Source organism: Passer domesticus, chromosome 4, assembly GCF_036417665.1.
Source record: "Passer domesticus isolate bPasDom1 chromosome 4, bPasDom1.hap1, whole genome shotgun sequence".
Classification (NCBI taxonomy): Eukaryota; Metazoa; Chordata; class Aves; order Passeriformes; family Passeridae; genus Passer; species Passer domesticus.
In genome coordinates, this window is record NC_087477.1 from 66,856,156 (window position 1) to 66,878,232 (window position 22,077).

General features: G+C 35.9%; 1 protein-coding gene across 1 annotated transcript in view; it reads left to right on the forward strand.

Annotated features, from left to right (window-relative positions):
* ADGRA3 (adhesion G protein-coupled receptor A3) overlaps positions 1–22,077 on the forward strand; it is a 54,340-nt gene that overhangs the window by 14,404 nt on the left and 17,859 nt on the right. Inside the window, exons 2-9 of the mRNA XM_064418511.1 lie at positions 457–528; positions 8,091–8,162; positions 10,109–10,180; positions 11,060–11,131; positions 12,503–12,663; positions 13,541–13,754; positions 14,678–14,842; positions 21,519–21,720. Coding sequence (XP_064274581.1) covers positions 457–528; positions 8,091–8,162; positions 10,109–10,180; positions 11,060–11,131; positions 12,503–12,663; positions 13,541–13,754; positions 14,678–14,842; positions 21,519–21,720 — 1,030 coding nt within the window. The remainder of the gene's footprint in view (positions 1–456; positions 529–8,090; positions 8,163–10,108; positions 10,181–11,059; positions 11,132–12,502; positions 12,664–13,540; positions 13,755–14,677; positions 14,843–21,518; positions 21,721–22,077) is intronic.

The window sequence follows — 22,077 nt, forward strand, 5'->3', positions numbered from 1 at the left end:
CTGGGAAAGGTAGTACAGTCTGGGAGAAGTGCATGCGTGTGTGTGTGGCTAAAAAGGGGAGTAGAGGAAGTGGGAAGCAGGCAAGATGCTGCTTGGTTTGGAAAACCAAAATGGGCGCAGAAGACAAGAATGTTTAATGCACTGATTTGTTCTTTAATACTTAACTTCTACTACACCACTTCTGAGTCTTATTTGTATAATCCTAGATGGGTGTACTTCCTTTCAGATGTTATATGTGTAAACTTGCATGGTACTTAAAACAGATGACATACAAAAACTTCTTTTTTGCCTTCATAATATTTTAGCAGCGCTGTTGTATACACCTCAAAACAATGAGCTAGGCATTGTACTTTCATACATGGGCTGTTAAACAAAAGAGTTACAAAAGTGTAAGCTGTAGCAAAAAAATTGTTACTAGACTTATAATGCATTGTTCTCGATTGGTTTTGTTTACAGGATTTTGAGTAACAATAAAATAACAGAGTTGAAGAATGGTTCCTTCTCTGGATTACACCTTCTTGAAAGATTGTAAGTACTCTTTAGAAAGCTATTTTCACTTTAAAAATCAAGTGATATACTGTTTGTTTCATTAATAATTTTTAGAACAGAATGTCTTAAATAAGGGATCTGTTCTTTATTTTGATGTATTTTTTTGTGATTGAAGAGTTAACATAGCTAAGTGTTCTCTTAATATGAGTGAATTAATTATACAATAGTATGAATGGCACATAACAGCAAAAAAGGGATAATCTCACCTGCAGGTGAAAGGGCAGTTTCAGTGGCAATTTTGCTAGAATGCTATGATAGCTGGATTTGCTTTGTTGGTTGTTTCATTATGCAAACACTATGTTGTGTAGAAAGTTACTTCTTTAATTTCTTAAGTGTCAAACCATTTATTGAACAGTTGCAAACTATATTTGCAGGAGAAGCATATGTATTAGAGCCCCTAAGAGAGAGTGGATTTATTAAAGATTTGTTGTTGACAGTTATTTTGAGAGTTTTACTGCTTACTTCACAGCTTTGGTATATGCCAGAGGTACAGGGGGATGGGAGTGAGTCTGATGGGAATAACTTCTTGGATATCTTTTGCTTCCTGTTTTCACTTTCCATACAAATGATACATTGCCTATGAGATAAGAAGCAGCATTGTAGCTTCTCTTACAGTCAGCCTTTTTCCAGCTGGTAGAAGGTCTGGATTGGCAGGTTGATCTACCTGGGAGCAAGCATAAACTTTAGAGATAAGGATTTTTCTAGGCCATTTGACTGGGAAAGTAGCCAGTTTCATAATTATCTCTCAGCATCTAGGAGGAGTTCCAAATGACTTTTGGCTTCAGGGAATTAAAAGTATTTCATTCTTCCTCCAAAACTCGAAGGCTCCAATCCCAGTCACCTGACCTAAATCAATTCAAACACTTCTACCATTCCCTCTCCCACGTACCAGAAGAAAGCATCTTTTCACTGGCAGATGAGCTTTATTGTAGAAGTAAGTTGCTGTGCCAAAGAAGCAAGGTTATCAGCAGTGATGGCATTTGATTAGGTAATAAAGGCATCTGCTGATGGTTATTTGTTGAAACTCATTACAATGTTCAGACAGGAAATACTTGAAACTCTAGTTAGTTTGAGATAATGATTTAAGTTTTCTTCATGAATCCAAATCCTAATTTTCTTTAAAATCGTAAGAATGCAGCTTTCTTCCATTTACCTCCTGTCATTTGTAAGGGTTTTTTAGGTTGTTTTAATGTCTTCTTTCATGAGAAGGAAAAAGTAGCAAGGCTGGCATCAAGTTTTGAGCATTTAAACTGAGCTGGGATAGCAGTGCTTTAGAGGGTGTGGTAGTCTCGTCAGAATGAGAATATTCTTTATTGTGCACTATTGTAGAAGTTAATGCATCAACAAAAGATTAATAATGGCCTGGTGTCTTCATTATAAATGGAGGGATAACAAGTGTGCTACACTAAATATTAATGATGATATTTTCTTTTTTTTTTCCGTTTGTACATGCAAGACTTGTTTAAAAGCCATGGTTATTTAACAACAGTAAATTTTTCCTCTTTAAATGTTTTATGACCTTGGACAGAAACTACTGTTATAATGAAAATAGTTTTTCAGACTTACGTAGATAATCAATTGTAAAAGGAAAAACAGTTAAAAGTCACAGTAACTATTTTAAACATTGACATTATGTTAAGTAGTTTAAAATTATTTTCCTGGTGTTCATTGTGAAAACTTTCATGCCTTGAAAATTGCATTTTTTGACATTTTTTGCTTATTTTTATTTTGTCTTGCTACTCATACTTCCCCTTGTTTCCTTATGAGTGTTTAGTGCTTTGTAGATAATTTCCTTTCACCACATTTCATTTAGGAGATGAAATTAAGATAGCAGAAATAAATTCTCAGTATTTAAATAGTTAATTTAGACAGTAAGATTGTCACTTTCCTGCTTGCAAGGGAAGAGATTCTGTATGCATTTCATGTTTGTTCATTCCTTGTGGTGTTACACTTGATAGGAAAAACATTTGCCATTTTACTGTAGTGGTTTTCAGGTAGAGATTATATATGTGTTGATAAGAGCCAGCAGTGTGCCCTGGTGGCCAAGAAGGCCACGGGCATCCTGGCCTGTATCAGGAACAGTGTGACCACCAGAATCAGGGATATAATTTTTCTCCTGTACTGGGCACTGGTGAGGCCACACCGTGAGAGCTGTGTCCAGTCCTGGCCCCCCAGTTTGGGAAGGACGTTGAGACGCTGGAGCGCGTCCAGAGGAGGCAACGAGGCTGGAGAGGGGCTGGGAACACAAACCCTGTGAGGAACGACTGAGGGACCTGGGGGTGTTTAGCCTGGAGAAAAGGAGACTCAGGGTGACCTTATCACTCTCTCCAACTCCCTGAAAGGTGGCTCTGCTCAGGTGGGGGTTGGTCTCTTTCTCCAAACAGGAACTGACAGAACAAGAGAACACAGGCTTAAACTGCACCAAGGGAAGTTTAGGTTGGATATTGGGAAAAAGTTTTTTATGGAAAGAGTGATAAGGTACTGGAATGGTCTGCCCGGGGAGGTGGTGGAGTCACCATCCCGGGATGTAGTTAAAAAAAGACTGGGTGTGGCACTCGGTGTCATGGTTTAGTTGAAGTGTTAGGGCTGGGCTGGACTTGGTGATCTTGAAGGTCTCTTCCAACCCTGTGATTCTGTGATATATTTAAATAAAGCCTTTAGAACAATAAATCAGAGGAATATGTCAGGAACATGTATCTGCATAATAATTGATTTAATTTTAATCAATACTGACAACTTTATAATTCATCTGTTAACATACTAACATTTTTTCTCCTGTTCAGTTCTTTAAAATTTTAATGAAAATGTAGATATTTTTAAATGGTTTCTGTCATTGTATTAATTTTTCTGGTAAATTTGGGGGACATGGTATTTGTAGCTGGCAACTTGTTGCACTTTAGGTTATCATTTTACTCAAACTTGTTGTCACTTGACCTCATCTGCATCAGATAATTCTTTTGTGTTACTATTGAAAGGGATATAGTTTTGGGGCGTACAAGCAACAAATGAAGCAATGAGGAAGCGCATTGAAAATGGTGGCCCCAGGTAGACATAATAAGTCATAGTTTTAATAAATAATATTTACAGATGTGTTAATTTATGATAATATGAATTTGCTAGTGCATTATTTTGTAAAGAGGGTGATAAATTTACCAAAACAGAAGTTTAATTTTACTGGAAAGTGAAATGTATGTTAATTAGAGTAGAAAATGACTATGCTATGTCTACATCTATTCGTACAGGAAAAAAATATGCAAATCAGAGTAATCAGGTCAAAAGTTTTAACAAATGTGTTAGGTGGTAATAAAAGTGTCTGTAGAAAAAGATGCTAAATATTTTAATCTCCATTATGTTTTCATATTAATTTGAAATTCAACAAAGGCAAGTGCAAAGGATCCTGCACCACGGGAAGAGTAGCCCCAAGCACCAGCACAGGCTGGCACTGACCTGCTGCAAAGCAGCTCTGCAGAGAAAGACCTGGGGCTCCTGGTGGACACCAAGTGTCCATGAGCCAGCAGTGTCCCTGTGGCCAGGAGGGCCAGGGGTACCCTGGGGTGCATTAGGGAGAGCACTGACAGCAGGTTGAGGGAGGTGATCCTGCCCCTCTACTCAGCCCTGGTGAGGCTCATCTGGAGTTCTGTGTCCAGTTCTGGGCTCCTCAGTACAACGGAGACATGGAGCTCCTGGAGCAGGTCCAGAGGAGAGGGACAAAGATGATGAAGGGACTGGAACATCTCTGCTACGAGGACAGGCTGAGGGAGCTGGGCCTGTTCAGCCTCAAGAAGACACAGCTGGGAGGGGAGCTCATCAATGTCTGTGAGAACCTAAAGGGAGGGTGGCAGGAGGATGGAGCCAGGCTCTGCTCAGTGGAGCCAAGCAACAGGACAAGAGGCAGCAGGCAGAAACTGATGCACAGAAATTCCACCTAAACATGAGGAAGAACTTCTTTACTGTGCAGGTGACAGGAGATATAACAGCTTTCCCAGGAGTCTCTCATGCTGCAGATACCCAAGAACTATCTGGATGCAATCCTGTTCTGTGTGCTCTGGGATGATTGCATGTGGAAAGGAGGCCGGATGAAATGACCCACTGTAGTCCTTTTCAACCTGACCAATTGGGTGGTACTGGGAAATGTAAAAACTCAATCATAAGCATTTGTTTGGTTTGCCCACAAAAAATGTACACCACAGAGAGCCAAAGAAAGGATAGGCTCTCTTTGTAATGTGTGTAATGTATAACTATTACTATTACAGAAATTACTATTTCTCTAATTTCTTACCTTGTGCTCTTCCTTCATTTCCCTCTTGAAAAAGCGTTTCAACTAGGAAGAGTTTATGGTAGCTAATATGTTTCCTGTCTAACATTTACTTTCAAGTAGTGTTAAGGAAGAACAGATAATTTATCCAGTGGTAGGTAAGAACTTAATAATGTACACACATCAATATGTTTTTATAGGCATAGTTTGTGACTGCAGGATGCTTTATTAATAATTAAGACAGTCTTCATTGTGCTGAGACAGAAAGCAGTAAATTTTTAAGTATGTATACATGCACTTTTAAATCATAGATAACTGGCTACTGAAATGTTTCATTACAAACTGTAATAAAATTAAAGGGTTTTTTGCATAGCAAACCATATTTAAATAGAAGTAATCTTTCATTAAGATACTTTTTACATCTCAACAAGAACATAAGGCATAAAAAAAATTTTCGTTGGTGAGTTGCTATTTGTTGTTGCTTTTTGCTTGATAAAGGGCTGTTCCAATTTGACACAACAGTATCTTCTGTCATGAGAGTGATTAAACAGAAAGTTGTGTGATTGTGAAATCTGCATCTTGTGAGGTTTTCAGGCCTTTATTGGATGTAACAGTGGGGCAGTTGATCTGATTTAGTTGTAATTTGAGCCAGAATTTGGAGTACATGACTGACCTCTCGAAATCTATGGTTTTTCTACTATCCTGACATCTGTCAGTGGCATTGACTGATGATTATGGGGCACCCTTATTTACAGTGTTATTTAGATTTAGGAGAAAATTAAGAATGTTATAAGAGATTGTCAGTGTAAGACTGCTCTCCTGGCTAGTGATTTGAGTTGTTGTGAGGGTAGGGTTTTTTGTTCAGTTTTTTGGGGGCTTTTTTTTGGTTGGTTGGGTTTTGGGGGATCAGGGGCTTCCTTTTTTTTTTTTTTTTCCTGGGGTTTTTTTTTTTGTTTTCCTTGTTTTGTTTTTTAGAAGGATTCTTGATGGTTAAGATAAAGTTAGTATAATATAAAAGATGTTACCCTAACTCAAATGCCTTTTTGCATTTGTTTTGGAGAGATTTTCTTCCATTTGGACAAATATGTATCTATAGATGTATCTTGGTTGAGCTCTGCCAAAGAAAAATCAACATCTGAAATTATTAGTTTCTTCTTGCTAAAGCTAAAATATAGTTTATATAAATGTCTTCATTGGTGCTAAAACCAGTAAAAACATTAAAACCAAACACAACTTTCTTGTAAGGTTGTCTCCCCCACCTCCCTTTTATGTGAGAAATACAAGTTTGTTGGTTTAACCACCACGGTGATTTCTTTATTTAAAGACTGTCCTGCATGCTGCAGTCCTTGTAGTTGTACCAGCCTATGTTGCATTAACATCTTTCACTGTTTCTGAAGAGCTGCTAGACATGTCAGCACTGTTAATTTTGAAATCTTTTGGTATCCCTTTTGTTTAATAGATTTCCTCTGCAAATACTTGGTAGATTTACATACAGCTAGTGCCTACCCAAGGACTGCCACTGTGAAGGGTAAAAAACCCCAACCAGAGGCTTCCCATCTGTTGTAGCTGCAGGTTGAGAAAAGTCTTAACACGTTGGACATTCATTGATATGAATCCACTGCAGTGGATTTATGGAAGAGGTGTATCAAGGTGTATCAGGGAGTACTCTTTGAATTTATGGAGTGAAATCAAAGATCCCTGATAGTCTAAACTAGTGGATTTCCAAGGCATGTTCTGAAGGTTTTTCTCCCTCAGTGGTTTCAACAGTAAGATTTTAAGTGGTAGTTACATGATGTTAAATAAAAATTGGAAATTGAACAATAAGTGTAATTTTTCTTCCCTGCTTCAAAGACTGATGAATGAATGATGAATACCTTTTATTATTCTCAGATTTGCCATGGTCTGGTATAGCAGGATGTTTATATGCCTGAAAGAGCCAGTTCTTCAGGCTCCTGGTACTACTGAAGTACTTGGCAGTTCCTGCTGCCATGACAAGGGAAGAAAATAAAGTTAATAGAAGTGTGTATATAAAAACTAATTTACTGCAAGATTAATCCAATGTATTTCAAGTATTTCAAATGTTTAGGTAGAGCGTTCAAGCGTGATCCGTGTGCCATGACACTGTCTGTTGTACCATGATTTGTTAATCTGTCTGCAGGAAATGCTGTTGTGAAATCTTGGGATGAATTCTGTTTTTACTCATGTGTATGTGTAGATGTAATCCTCTTGTACTGTTCCCTTTCAAGCAGAATTATTAATGTTGTGGTAGATGTAGATCTTTTTTCAACTCTTGTGAATTTAATCACTGCTTTTGAATGAAAGTACTACTTTTCTTTACAAATTTAAAATGTTTGGATATGACCAAGGAGAGAGAAACTTTACATATAGTAATAAGTGCCTGTGAAGTTTCAGATAGTAAAAATCTAGTGTGACTAGGGAGGTGAAAGTAATTTTGGCATTCATGCAGTGATAAAGTTTGTTCAAAACTGTATAGGTGCTATCAGCTGATTTCTGTGACCTTTGAAATTAAGCTGTATCTGCAGAATATCTCAAGTTAGGAGTTAAAAACTCCTATATCACTTGTAAAATTAATAAAGCAGTTTAATTGAGTCATTACTTTATGTTTCTCATTACAGTCTCTGGAAACTTAAGATTTAGAAGTTTGCTCTGAAATTTTTTCAGCAGCTGTATTTAGGATTTTCAATGAGGGCTTTGCTATTGTGCCAGCAACACAAATGGAAAATTTCAGTGTTGGGTCTTCAGTGTATTTTTAAGATCATGTTTTGCTTTTTTTGGTAGATGTTGGGCACTACTGAAGTATTGAAAATTAGCTACAGAAGACAACATGTGCTAGACAGTATCATACTGTGTAATAAACAGGTGTCTCACCCTGCATAGCTGTAAACTGTTCACGCTGTGGCAAAGTATCTTTGAAGCTATATCATTTCACCTGATATGAACTGATAGAATGCTTAATGGAATACACGTGCTGTTTCTGTTCCTCCTTGTAGCTAAAATATAGGTTTTTTCCAATTTTGAAAGGTGCTGTGTTTGAGAAAGTAAAAATGTGGTGTTGGGTTTTTTGTTTGGTGTTTTGTTCTGGGTTTTTTGGTGGGGTGGTTTGATTGGTTTTGGGTTCTTTGTGGGGAGGAGGGGGCGGTTTGGTTTGGGTGGGTTTTTTTTGAGATTCCTAAGCAAATTGAGACAAGTTACATCTATCTTTACAAATATCTCTGTTTTAAAGTGTAATTTATGGTAAATGCTGTGTCTTAATTTTTCTCCACAGGGATCTTAAGAACAATCTTATTAGTACCATAGATCCAGGAGCTTTTCTGGGACTTTCATCTTTGAAAAGACTGTAAGTAGTATATCTAGCTAGTCTGTTTAAACAAAACAAGTAAAAAAACTTCTCAGAGGAAGTCTTAGCTTCTGGAACTTTAGATAGCAAAGTTTTTATATATTAAAAGTTGAAAAAAAATATATATGCTGTCTAATATATACATGTGTTGTGGCATAAGGACTTCGCAATTACAATTGTAAAGCAGGTATGTTTTGTTTCTAGCTGGGATGCATGGGGGGTATTTCCACCATACATGTGTACCTGGTGAGACAGGTTCCAGGTTTAACTGCACATTAATCCCACAAGCTCATATCTCCCTGCCCGCTCATTCCCTGCCCATTCTCCACCTCTCGGCACTTCATACTATAATTAGTCTTCTGTGGTGCCTTCTGGTGCTGTGGGCAGTGGCCTTCTTGGTGAAGTAAGAGGCCTTCCTCAGGTGCTGCTTTTTGACCTCTTGCAGGCACAGTGGAGGTTTGGCTAACTCTCCGGTCAGTTTGTCCTGGCCAAAACCAGGAGCCTGGTTTTTGCTGGCTCCTTAAGTGAAAGGTTCTGCTTTATCGGTTTTCTACAATAATACAGTCTTGCTTTGCTGAGTTTTCACAATGTATGGCTTACCTTTATGGCCTTCACCTAGCAACTATGTGTGTTCTGTTACAATTTGTTTTTTCTACTTTTACAAACTTGCTAAATAAGCTATATATATTTCTGTTTCTCTCCCCCGTAAGTAGATTATATGCTTCTAAAATTCTGAATTTTTGTAAACATACATGTTTCTTATATTACATGCATGTATAAAACAAAGTCTGCTTTCAGCCTTATGACTGAAGAACATCCGCTGCTTGTGGCTTGGCAGCCTCTCTTGTTCTGACAGTTGCTTGTATTATTCCTTTTTTTTGTACTTGAGTGGCTTGAAACCTCTCTGGGTGGATGTTTGTTCAGAGCTTTGATTCCATCAAGTCTTGTTTTGTTGAATGTTAAACTTGTGATTTTTATTTTTCAAAGGTCACAGTGGAACATTGAGTCCCTTGCTATTAATACTACACTGAGGTTACAGCACTATTAATGCTGCTTTATTTAAGGTTTTGCCAACATTCCCATTAACATATTTTTGGGAGGTTTATGCTTTGGCTGTAAAAGTTCTGAACCAGATCAAAGTTGAAAAACAAAAACTCAGAATTGTTGGGTTTTTTTCTTCTTTCTTTTTTTTAAAACACTTTAGATTTTTGTAATATTGTTGCAGCTTTTTAGTCTTAGTGATTTGTGGTACTACCTCCCCCGTCCTATTTCTTTCTTAAATTTTTAGAGTATATATATTAATTTGTAACTGATCAGATGATCTGGCTCACTTAAAAGGAAAGTATACTGGTAATTACACTTCTGAAAATCTTAAAAGTAAAACTGAAGGACCAATGCTGGATCATTATTACTTACAAGCTTAATTTTCATTACTTTAGGAATTTTTGGTAATTTGATTCAAGACCTATACTGAAAAATACGTAACTTTTAAGTATTTATTGAAGTATATTTATAGAAATTATCTTACTTTTATATAATAAATGTACTGGTATAGGTCTCTGACATATTACAAATTAAGTGATGTACTCTCTGTGTATGTGTATATATAATATTTATACAGACACGTATATAAATACTGCACAAATATGAAAATTTGCTAGGTAGGGCTGTAAGCCAAGCCTTTTTAAGGGGACTCAGTGGTAAGTCTAGACTTGTTGAATTGTATAGGGACAAACTATAAATAGTTAAGAGATGGATTAAGGCGTCTGTGTGCATGTGTAGACACCCATATAGCAGTACCGTGTGGGTTTTCCTGAGAAAGACCAAACATGCATGTGGTGCAATCTGTTACTCATGAATTTTTGTTCAAATGCTTCTGTTAGCAGACTGTATGTTGTTTGGAAATAAACCAGCTTGTTCCAATTTTTCCTTTTTTCTATTTATAGAGACTTAACTAATAACCGAATAGGCTGCCTGAATGCGGATATATTTAGAGGACTTGTAAACCTTATTAGATTGTAAGTATAATTTGTCTTGTATAAATACACTTAAGTTTAGCCTTGTGTAAGTTAACCTTCTTTGTTTCAAGGGGATTAGTTTATTTAAGTGTGCTCTTGAAAGACAGCCAGTGCCTATGGTTGTGGTTTGTGACTCAGTAGCAAGCTTAAAAACAAGTGCTGGGGCCAACCCAAACCATGCTATTCAGAGATCTGTTGGCCTTGCAACTGTTTTCCAGTTTCTTGAAATGTGTAGCTGGGATGGAGACAAAGAGACTGTGCAGAATATTTTCTTTAAAAAAAAAATTCAGCCTTGTAGACTCTTTCAGTATCCATGCCTTATACAGTGGCATTGCTGTCAGTCTGTTTTGCTGGCAGTCTTGCATGTTTTGTAGTCCTTCATTTACTTTAAGAGGATAACATGCAAGATTATGAAATACTTCTTTTCCCTGGTTGTTAGTTTCTTACACACAGTGCTTTCACTGATACATAGAAAGTGGTATGGTTAATATTTTTAAAAGCATGCTGATAGATTGAACATGCTTCTTAGAGCATGCTAATAGGAAGACATCAGTTCACTGTGAACAACAAAATTAATTTTACACTTCTTGAAATCTGTGCTCAACATCTGCCAGTTGTTGCTTTAAATAAAAATAAAGTGTCTGCATTTACTTTTTTTCCCCCCAATCTTAAAATTCTTCACCTAAACCAGGAGTATTAAAGAACAGTTTATTTGGAGATTTTTGCTAGGCTATAAGAGACCTGATTATTGTGGTCTATTACAGTGTCATAATAGTACCTTGTAACTTTTAAAAATGTTGAAGAGAAGTTGTTTTTTTTTTTATTTCACATGTCACTTGTCTGAGGATGAGTTCAAATCATGATACTTTTATTTCTCAGGAATCTTTCTGGAAATCTGTTTTCTACACTTACACAGGGAACATTTGATCATCTTGGTTCACTAAAGTCTCTGTAAGTACTTGCTGCATCTCATCATACATTATTCTGAAAAAACAAAGCCATTTTCTCATCTGGGCTTCCAAAAGTTTTATTCTATGTGTATCATTTATTAATTTATAATAAATAAATAGCATTTTATACCTTTATTGCAAATACCTTGATTAGCAGTATAGTTTTGTTACACATAACAGTGGGTAAATCCCAGCTTCATGTTCCTGTGCTCTCTCTTGGTTTCATGAGTTGTAATCTTCTGTGAGGAAAGAAAGTAAATGAAAAAAAAAAGTGCTGATGATTTGCTTATGCTTTTCCCTGATAGTCATGACAGTTGGCTCACTCCACTGGGACTTAATCAAAAGCTTTGGTTTTTAATTTGACACTGAGTTAATTTCTTGTTTGTATTTATAAAAGAGATTGTGTCTTTCCCTCCTCCATCCCTTTAATTGCTCATAAGGTGTTATTCCTGATATTTTAGTTGTCTGCATAAAGGTTGCTGTCCAGCAGCACCACAGATGTGACCAGAGAACCTGAATATAATGGTTGTTATTAAAATAGTGGCTATCAGGAGGAATTGATGTGAACAAATGCCAAATGGGGCTTCATAGCAATGTTGATTTAGTGTTTGTAGTGTTCTGCGTGTGATATTCTGTTATCCTCCAGACATATGCAAAAAGAAAGTGTTTTCACTAGAGGTAAAAACCACTGTAGACATAGCCATAGGTTTTGCTACATTTTTACTTGTTTACAAACAGATAAAATATTAATTTCTGAAAAGATAAAATTAATTAATCCCTCAATTTATCTGACTTCAGAAAACATCTATGATGGATTTAGTATGCCTTTTTACTAGAAAGTACTGAATTATATAGAGAAGGGTGAGTCAATTAAAAGCCTTATGATTTTCATGTAAAGCAGAATAAAATTGTGTGAGTAGCTCTTCTGAAAAGAGAAATAGTTGAGGAGGTATTTTTATTTCTGTTGATTTTACTGCTAAAGCATTTGATAGCTACAGTGAAGCAATGAAGTGTTTTCTTAGGTTATGATGGTGCACATTCAAGCAATTTTTTCTTATTGCTCACTTGAAGTAGAATGTACGCTTTCCATGAAAGAAATTACTAGAATTATTTTCAGGTACTGGTATTAGATATTCCTCATGTTTATGGAAAGGATTCCTTTTCTGTGGCAGTATGTCCTTTTGTTTTCAGAGTGCAGTTTGCAGAGGATTAACTTCTAGTAGGTAGAGGTAGGCAACTCCACTGTAGTCTAGACTTTGCTTGTTGCCTTTGTGTCTGTGACAATGAGAGGCATGCCACAACTATTAAAGGCAAGCTTTCAGACCTTGGAATTCTGCAGCTTGTCACTGTAAATGCCTGTGTTTTTTTGCAGAGAATTTCAGACTGATTATCTTCTTTGTGATTGCAACATACTGTGGATGCATCAGTGGTTAAAGGAAAGAAACATAACTGTACGTGAGACTAAATGTGCCTATCCCAAGTCACTTCAGTCACAGACAGTGACTGGTGTGAAACAGGAGCTTCTCACCTGTGGTAAGCACTCCAGGCAACTGATACTCATTTTCTAATGCATTCCATGTTCTGTTAATATTAGTGAGCAGACGTTTTTGCTTTTATTTCATTTCCCTAAAATTCAGCAGTTAAATGACAGTGGTAATAGTGAAGCCTTTTGAAAGGTTGATCTTGAGTTGTGGTTCATTATTGCTTGCTTTTGGCAATAAATAATAAGTAAGTTGATGATGCTGGATGTTAGTTTGTAGACACAAAGGATAAGTAACTCTCTTGATAAACTCCTTTTTCCTGCTAATCTGTATTTTTCAGAGATCTTTACCTAACTGTCACAAGAGGAATCACAAACTGATAATTTCTTTCCTAGGTCTAGCTATGTGATTTCAGATATGTCAATTATTCTAACCCCAAATTTCTGAAGTTAAAAAAATCTTAATTTTATGGGTTGCTTTCCTGTATGGTGATTCTAATCTTGATTAGCATTCTTTTTGTGACAAAACCATGACCAACTTCTTCTTTTATATTGGAATTATTCCAACTATAAAAATAAAAACTCATATGTTACTGTGATTTTGAAGTCCAAGTGAAAAACTGGAAGGACTAAAATGTATAATTATGTTTTTCCTTAAAATTTGTACTTTCCACTCTTTTAGATATGGGCTAGCAAAAGGGTTTTGAAATATATTACATTAAAGGAATACACATTTTGAAAAAGAATATGATAATTTGTATTTTTCAATATTCGATGCAATAAATGTATTTTTTATATGCCTCTTTCCAGATGCAACTTTATACTGATACACTAAATGAGCATCAGTTATTTATATATCTTTCTCCTCTTTTGAAAATTAGGTCTATAACAGATTCTTGCTGTTAATTGGTTTTATGGTTTGAATTCTAGAACCGCCGCTTGAATTACCATCTTTCTATATGACTCCATCTCATCGTCAGGTGGTCTTTGAAGGAGACAGTCTGCCCTTCCAATGTATGGCTTCATATATTGATCAAGACATGCAAGTCTTGTGGTATCAGGATGGGAAGATAGTGGAAACTGATGAGTCCCAGGGTATTTTTGTTGAAAAAAACATGATTCATAACTGCTCATTGATTGCAAGGTGAATCCATAGTGAGAAAATGTATTTCCTGCTTCTTACTTTCTGCTCTGATTTAGTGACTATTACCATAACCAGTAAGGCCCTCTCATATCCTCACTGAGTGAACATGTACACAGAAACATCCCTAGTAGGGAAGTAATCTTCACACATCTCCTATTAACAATAAAGTTGGAGGAAGGAAGTCTAGAGATTTGGTAGGTCAAACCTACATACTTAAAATAGGATTAACTAAAGGAAGTTGCAATTGGATTTTAATTTTCTGCAAGTTTCACCCAATGGGTTAATTTAAAATATGTTTGTGGTAGGACACATTTGTTTTCACGGAATTGTAAAATTACAAAAATGTTGGAAAAACGGCATTTAACTGAATTGCTCATGGATTCTTTACTCTTCCTTCTGAGCACACCACAGTTGTTAATATTGTTCTCCAGCAGAGATCTATAAGTATAATTTATTCTGCTTGCAGCAGATTGTTGACTTATTCAGCATCTGCCGAGTGGTTATATATCCTGTAATTGTATTAGTAAATTAGAGCATCAATGTTTATAACAAATTATGCATTTGGGAATTTATTTTATTTTGGCCTTTCTAAACAACTAAAAATTTTGTCTTGAATAGCAATGATAATACTTGAGGAATTTGGACTTCTCTCTTCTTTCTGAAGTCTGGGGACTTTTTCCTATGGCTATTCTTTTTGTTTCCTACCTTGGCAAAATTAAAAGCCTGAAGAATAGTAAATACTTCTCTGTTAATTACAGTACTTTGAGATGTAAATAGCTCTGGTTTTATAAGATCACTCATGGCTGTATGTAATTTGATTTTTCTTCCATTGTCTTTCTGTACTTAATTCATTTTTTGGTAAAAGCTTATGTAAATGTTATTCCAGGACTGTTTTAATTTATTCTTTTATTTTATCTTTCCAGTGCATTGACAATCTCAAACATTCAAGCTGGCTCCACGGGAAACTGGGGTTGTCATGTGCAAACAAGACGTGGTAATAACACAAGGACAGTAGACATTGTGGTGTTAGAAAGTTCTGCACAGTACTGCCCTCCAGAGAGGGTTGTGAACAATAAAGGGGATTTCAGGTTAGTAACCTCAGGGTTTTTTTCAGAGTAAAAAAAAGTCCCCTTAATTTTACTTCTAACTAAGACTTTGCACTAGAGGCACCTATGTGGATGTTTGCTTGTAAATTATGTGTAATAGATTTTTACCTCTTCAGAATTACTGTGTGTTGACAGAAGTGCAAGAAATTATACTATGAAATGTTAAACTCTGAGCCTGGTAACATGTCCTTGAAAGATATTGAAACTAACTAATGATACTTGAAATATATAAATGAAATTATTTAAATAGTCAAAGTTCTGTAGATTACGTCTAAGATAAAGTTAGACCACATACTGACAGGGAGATTTCTGCCAGGTTATCATTCTCTTTTTAAAAGCCTTCTGCTCCTATATGACAAAATACGCAATTATTTAAGAAATATGCAACATATTTTGGATCTTTTTCCCCCCTGTGAGTATTAGAGTAAACAATAAGAATAGTGCTGCTTTCTTTTACTGATTGTTGGGACTGTAGTGCTAGCTGTGATATTCCATTGTGTTGAGTGTTGCAGAGTATTTTATCATTTGTTCTTACCTCTTCACCTGTTTTCCCTTTTCTGATCTTTCTGCTGCTGGTCACTCTAACAACCCGTTACTCCTGGAGGTGCCAGCTGTAACAGATAGCTTCTGTATAGATTCTCTATATGTAAGGTAATTCCCTTTATGACTACTCTGTGTTTTACCTCCCTGCCAGTAGTCCCTACTGAGAATTAGTGTCTGCAATAGCATTGTGTTCACTATGGTGCATAGGGTTTCTTAATGTTGTATAAACTGCTTTTATCCACTCATTTCACTTTTCTTATGCTGCTTGGCTGTGTTAATCTTCTGCTTGGTCTTTTGTTTACAGTTAGAAACTTTTCCTTTCCCTGTGTGCATTAGAGTTTTTAAAGTCTTGCTCTTTGTATATAGCTGATCTAAGACTGTGTATCTTTTATATTAAGAAATGGAAAGTAGGTTCAACTATGTTGCAGGGACATAGTTTTTGGGGAGAGGGAAAAACAAGCTTTCAACTGCAGAAGACTTCCAGTTGTAGCAAAAATTCACTTAAAGTCCTGGCTGAGAGCATTATTTTCCTTTATGTTCATCACTTGGACAATTTGAGAAGGGTGGAGTATGAGGAACTTTTAGTAAGGGAATTAGTGTTAAGATCACTTGCTGCACAGAGGCAGTTTAGAATTACTGAAGAACTTCACTTCCACGTTGTAAGGAATTATTTATATAAGTAACTTTGTGCATGTTCTCTTTTTACAATGTGGTGGTTTCAACTGCAGGGATAAGCATTACATTAGAAAAGGAGAACTTCCTGATTTAGATAAAAGGTGAAGAAAGTCAGATGCAGGTTGTATTCATCAAAGAACACATCTATTTGAATCACTTATGCATTTTTTTATGATACTAGTGTGAATTGTTCTTCTTTGATTTGCCATTAGAGGTGAAAACAGATGGTAAAGGCTTATTTCGAAGTGTTTTCCATTAAATTAACCTGTGCTGTTCAGTGACTGTTCAGTGTAATAGGATTTACCCCCTCTGGAATTCAGTAGAAAGAAATAAGATTTCAGGAAATGTTCAGCTTATCAAAAAGTTCACTGTGTCTGGGTTTAATATAACTGACTTCCTTTTGTAGCTAGGGTAGAGTAATAATAAAGAGTAATTTTTCACCTTTGAGAGCATATGGAAATAAGGCTTTGACTAGTGAGAAAATGGTTCTGAGCAGATGGCTGTAAATGATCCTAGGTGTATTTGATTTTATAGGTTTTTTTTAGTTGGAACTAGTTAGTCATTTTAGCTTGGATGGCGTTTCAAAACTGGCATCTAGATTTTTTTATCCCTGCAGAGATGGGATAGCAAAGAGTAACAAAGGAGGGTGTTTGCCTTCAGTGTCTGTGGCTTAGTGTTAATTCAGCATAGTTTGTAAAGGTTAGGCAAAAACTTAATCCTGGAATCTCTTTTCTTAATCTAAATATTCTTAGTCTTACTCATATAATCTCCCTGAGTATTTTATAATCAATGATTAAATTGAAAATACAGTTTGCATGTTAAAATACTTCCACTTCAGTAAATTCTTTAACTGTTGTACCTAGCATAATTTTTTGCTGGTAGTTGATAGAATTCTTTCTTAAATATAAGAATGATGTTTTTGAAAAGTGTCACTCATTGGGTGTATTATAGTTTACAACTGTAAATATCATGCTGAACTTAGAGAATTACTGAGATGTCATAAAAAGAGACTGGACTATCTGTAAGCTAATGAAATTATGATATAAAAATTCATATATATATATACAAACAGGAATTGAAAGTTGCTGTTCATTTAAAGAAATGAGTGCTTTCAAAATAGAATTAATATGTATGAAAGAAAGGATTCTTTTATAACTCATGGTCTGCCTTTTTCTTTCCCCCTGAAATGAAATTGAAGTGCTTGTACGTAAATGAACCATCTTTCCCCCCACAGCTGTCTGCACTCGTGTATATGTGATAAATTTTGAGTACCTAATTATACAGAGTAATGAAATAAGAGTGTTAATACAACGCAAATTTGCACTTTCTGCTAGCATTTGAGTAAACTGTGAAAGATATTCAAGCTTAGACTCACAAGAAATTAAGAATATAAACTTACATAGGCTTTGTTCACATGGTAAGAATTTCATGCCATTAATCACCTTTTGAGCTGTGCTGGAAGTTTGTCCTCTCTAGCTTCATGGAAACTGGAGAATGCCTCTTTAGCTCATGTCATACAGGTATTGGGAAGAAATAGTTCATGACTGAGGATGGTACAGCTTAACATTCATTTAGTAAAACTATGGAAGAAGGGAAATGTAGCTAAAATCAGTTCCCCTCTCTCATTTACCACTGGGCTGCAAAGAAACTTGGACCCATGCAAGTGGTTTTGTGTGTGGGAGAGGAAAGAGGCTAAGGGACGCTGTTGCTTGAAAGTGTTTCTCTCCATGGCACTGTGCATTTGTATTGTTTTTGTGATGTGAGATTATGGCACAGAGCTGTTGAGTTTTAAATTGCCCCTTTCGTGTCTGGTTTAGTAGAAAGCTTTCTAAATCATTATACAAATAATATATTAGTCTTAACAGTAAAATGTTTCGGTACATATCTAAATTTGTTCTAAAGGTAGCATAGACTATAAGGCTACCTGGCATTGCTTGTATTCTTTTGAGAAGATCGTGGCAAAAGATGATAAAATGCCGTGTAGGGGCATGAATGCACAGTGAACTCAGGGAGAATGAAAGGACAATAATGAAAGAGAGGGGTAATAAAAATAGGGAAAGTGGAGATAAGAAGCAGGAAAAAAGGCAAATAAACTTGTGATAATCTAGTAACCTTTGAAGTAGTGTTCTCACTTTTTTCTGTTTGATGGATATAGAAGATACATATATAGCTTAGAAATAATACTTGTTTAAAAGCATAGTAATTAAAGTTCTCCTGAAAAACCTGTTTTAGATTTGAGTCCTAGTCTGAGAAACCAGAGAGAAACTCTGTTTTGTCTTTTCCTACTTCTTTAGCACTAGATGTGAATAGTGAGAAAAGGAACGGCATGTGCCATATTTCAGTTAAAATATTTGTGTTGGAGGTTGTGTCATAAAACCTCTGTCAGGACCACAGAATTTAAATTATTCCAAGGCCATGTGACACTCAGTCTGTAACATGATGCATTCACTGAAAACTGAGCTGACCACACTTCTACTGAAAATGCTTTGGAAATATACAACTTCTAGAAAACTGTAAAGACAGAGACAAATACCCCTTTCAAAGTGGCATCTTTGATGTCAAAACTTAATATAAAAATTTCAAAATTGATAAATGGTTTTGGAAATTATGTTTTGATACTCCAGTGGCAGTGTTTCTGGAAACCTGACTTTGCATTCTAGAAGTGGAGGTTTGAGTGTATTATGCAAGGTATTTGTGGGCCTGCGTGTCTCATAACAGCTGTGCCAGCTGATTTATTAGTTGTCCTCATCTGCCCGTTTTCTTTTTGGCTTGATTCTCTGAAGGCTTATTATAAATACATAAAAATTGGAATCACAGAAGTATTTCATCTTTGTACTTATTTTTCCAGTCTGTGTTGAATCAGAGTTTATTTCAATTTGTCGCTACTGACATTTCAGAGACTTGGATAAGTGTACATATATTGTATCCATCCCTCCCTCCCTCCTTTCCCAGCAGATGCATGACTTGCTCTCTCCATGATCAGAGTTGGCCAGACATGATCCAGTCTGGTATTTTGCTAGCTTGCTGAGGTGCATGTAACATTGCACTAAGGTTACTACTGGAATTGTGGCAATTCACAACAATATTGTTGTATTTTTTTCTGAGAGATTTTTGTCTTTTCTTTTGTCTTCTTCTTTACAGTTAAAAAGATGTTCAAATCCTTATGTTACCATTGCAGAATCTACATCTGTTCTTTTAATTAATTTACGTTCTCTGGAATACCTCAATATGATTCCAGGCATTTAAAATCCATGCTAATTATTTTAAATTTTTTTTCTTCTTTCTTTTAATTACATTATCACCAAATCTGGTGTTAAGTTTTCCTTTCTGGTATTGGTTGATGGTGACACTTCTCTTAATTACTTGAAGTGGCTGCCGAGGCTCTGAGTATGTGTGAATGAATATTTGCTGGGCTGGATGAAGCTCTGCTGGATACCCAGATAATCTTCTGTCTCTTCTAGTATTCAAATACTCTAGTAATGGCCATAATAACAATCTCCATTTCTTAATGAAATTATGTCACTGCAATATGGAGAGCTGATCTGTAATGTCAAAGCTGTTACAAAAGGTAGTTAAATATAAGTCCTTGTTTCCTAGTTTAGTTTGTTGTATTTATCATCTAGTCTTTTCCATTAGTCCTCTTACCAACTTAGAATTCTTTTATAGTTGATGCAGTGGCCTGTGTAATACTGGGATACCACCAGCAACTATATATTTGCTACTTCCCGTCCAAACTTCAGTAATAATCAAAATGGCCTGAACTAAGCGTCTCTGTTCCATTACTGAGCATGTTACAGTTGTTCCGTTGGAATTAATGAAGAATAAATGGGAATTTAAGATAGAGAAGACTCCTAGTACACCCTAAAAGGTTAATATCTGCTATCACTTAATATAACTGAGAAGTGTAGCTTTTTGCCTTAGTCCATCCCTGGAGCTAATTATCTTCTCTCAGAAAGAAGAATTGTGATAAATTCTAGTATCTTCAGTAAGAGGAGTTACTTAACTGATGAATAAGGAGGGAAAATGGTGCTGACTTCTTCAGTTTCTTTGTGTTGGCAATATTACTTAAATTTTTAATTTCCTGGAAATGGAACATCCTTCAAGGTGTTTACTTCATCCTTCTGCAAACAGAGATTTTTTTTTCCAAATATCAATATGTTCATAGCATTTCTTAATTTAGATGATAGTAGTGAATAAACGACCATTTACTGTAATGCAGACCAGATATAAAAGCAAACTTTAAAATCACAGTGTAGTCCACCAGAATTTTTTGTTTGACCAGTTCCAATTTTGGACTCAACTTATTTGTACAAGGCCCTTTGAAATACTTAAGTTTAGAAAAACTATGTTAGCTCTAAAGGCTCTTAAAGGAGCTTGATATAATGAGACTACACAAAGCTTGGGATAAATCAGTGAAGCTCACTTGCTCTCAATTTTAGTTAAACCTTGCATGTTGGATTGTTAAATTTGAGATACTAAGCATTCTGCAATTTAAGTATGTATTCTGTTTAATTCTAAAATTTAAGAGTTAGTGCTTTGAATGATAAAAGAGCTCTTATGCATATAGCAGGGCAGAGAGCCACAAGCACGGGCAGGCAGACTGGCTGCTGTTCCTTGTCCCTTCTGTCTGCTCAGCATTGCACCTTAATTCAGGCATGGTTTTTTCTATTTTTATTTTTGTCCTTGGATCAGTACTTCTCTAATGAATGATCAGTGTATTACATATGTATTTCAATTTGTTTTCTGGGGTTTTTGTTATCTTTGTTTGTTTGTACAGATAAAATATGCTGTAAAATTAGAGGAGAAAGTGGGAGAGAATGTTAGGAGTTCTCTTAAGAAGGGCATAGTTTCATGTATCTTGAGTGAAAGAAATTATTTTCTCCTTTCTTGACATTAAGAACAAATTTTTCCCATTAAATGCCATTTGGTATTTTGTTTGCAAAACTGGTGAGAGTGGTTGTACTACTGCTACTAGTTTTCTTGAATACTGCAAATGTAATCTTCTGTTCATATCTGCAGTTTGGTACGAATATGAATGCAATTCTTTGAAAGTTGTATTGATGCATGTGTAGAGGACAAGTAGAAAGCAAGTATCAACTTGTTTTTATAGTGTTAACAGGGAATTTTTCACAAAGTAGGCAAGGTTTTTGATCAAAAAGTTATAAACTATTTTTAGCTGTTTTATAAGCACCTTCTCTCCACCTGAAACCTCATGAAAGAATTCAAAAAAGCATGCTAGCATTAGAACTCATTTGGTTAATAGACAGAAATATGAACAGCTTGAAAATGCTGAAGATGAGCCAAGGTGGCCCTTTAAATAGTTTAGAGATGCTTAGTTTTGAGTGTCTCTTTATTTCATGTTGTAGTGCTTAATCCTTTTATTTACTTGTCATGTAAATTTGTCTAAATGTGAGGGGTTTTTTCCCTTTTGACTCCCCAGGTGGCCCAGAACATTGGCAGGCATCACAGCATACCTGCTGTGCACACGTTATTCTGCTGGCAGTGGGATATATCCTGGCAACTCACAAGATGAGAGAAGAGCCTGGCGCAGATGCGACAGGGGAGGGTACTGGGCAGACGAGGACTACTCCAGGTGCCAGTATGCAAATGATGTGACTCGAGTTCTTTATATGTTCAATCAGGTAATCTGTGCATTTCTGTAAAACCAAATTATGAAAATCTAATTAATGAAAATAAAAACTCAGAAGATACTTTATCTTCTCTAAGCTGGAAATACTGCTAGTTTGGATAGGTTATGATAGACACATGCCTCTGAGTACAATACTGAGACTTGTAGGTTTAGGTTAAAAGCTTGGTTTAGTATCTGTTTTGAGTGCCTCTAGATTGAAAGTGCAAGGAAGGTTTTATTCTTTGTACTTATCTAAAGCATAAGAGAATGGCTTGCCATGATTATTTTTGTCAACTGGATGCCTTGTTCTGCCCACATGCTATAAAGAAACAAGCCAGGCTTAATCTGTAATCAGAACAGCTCTTTTCAT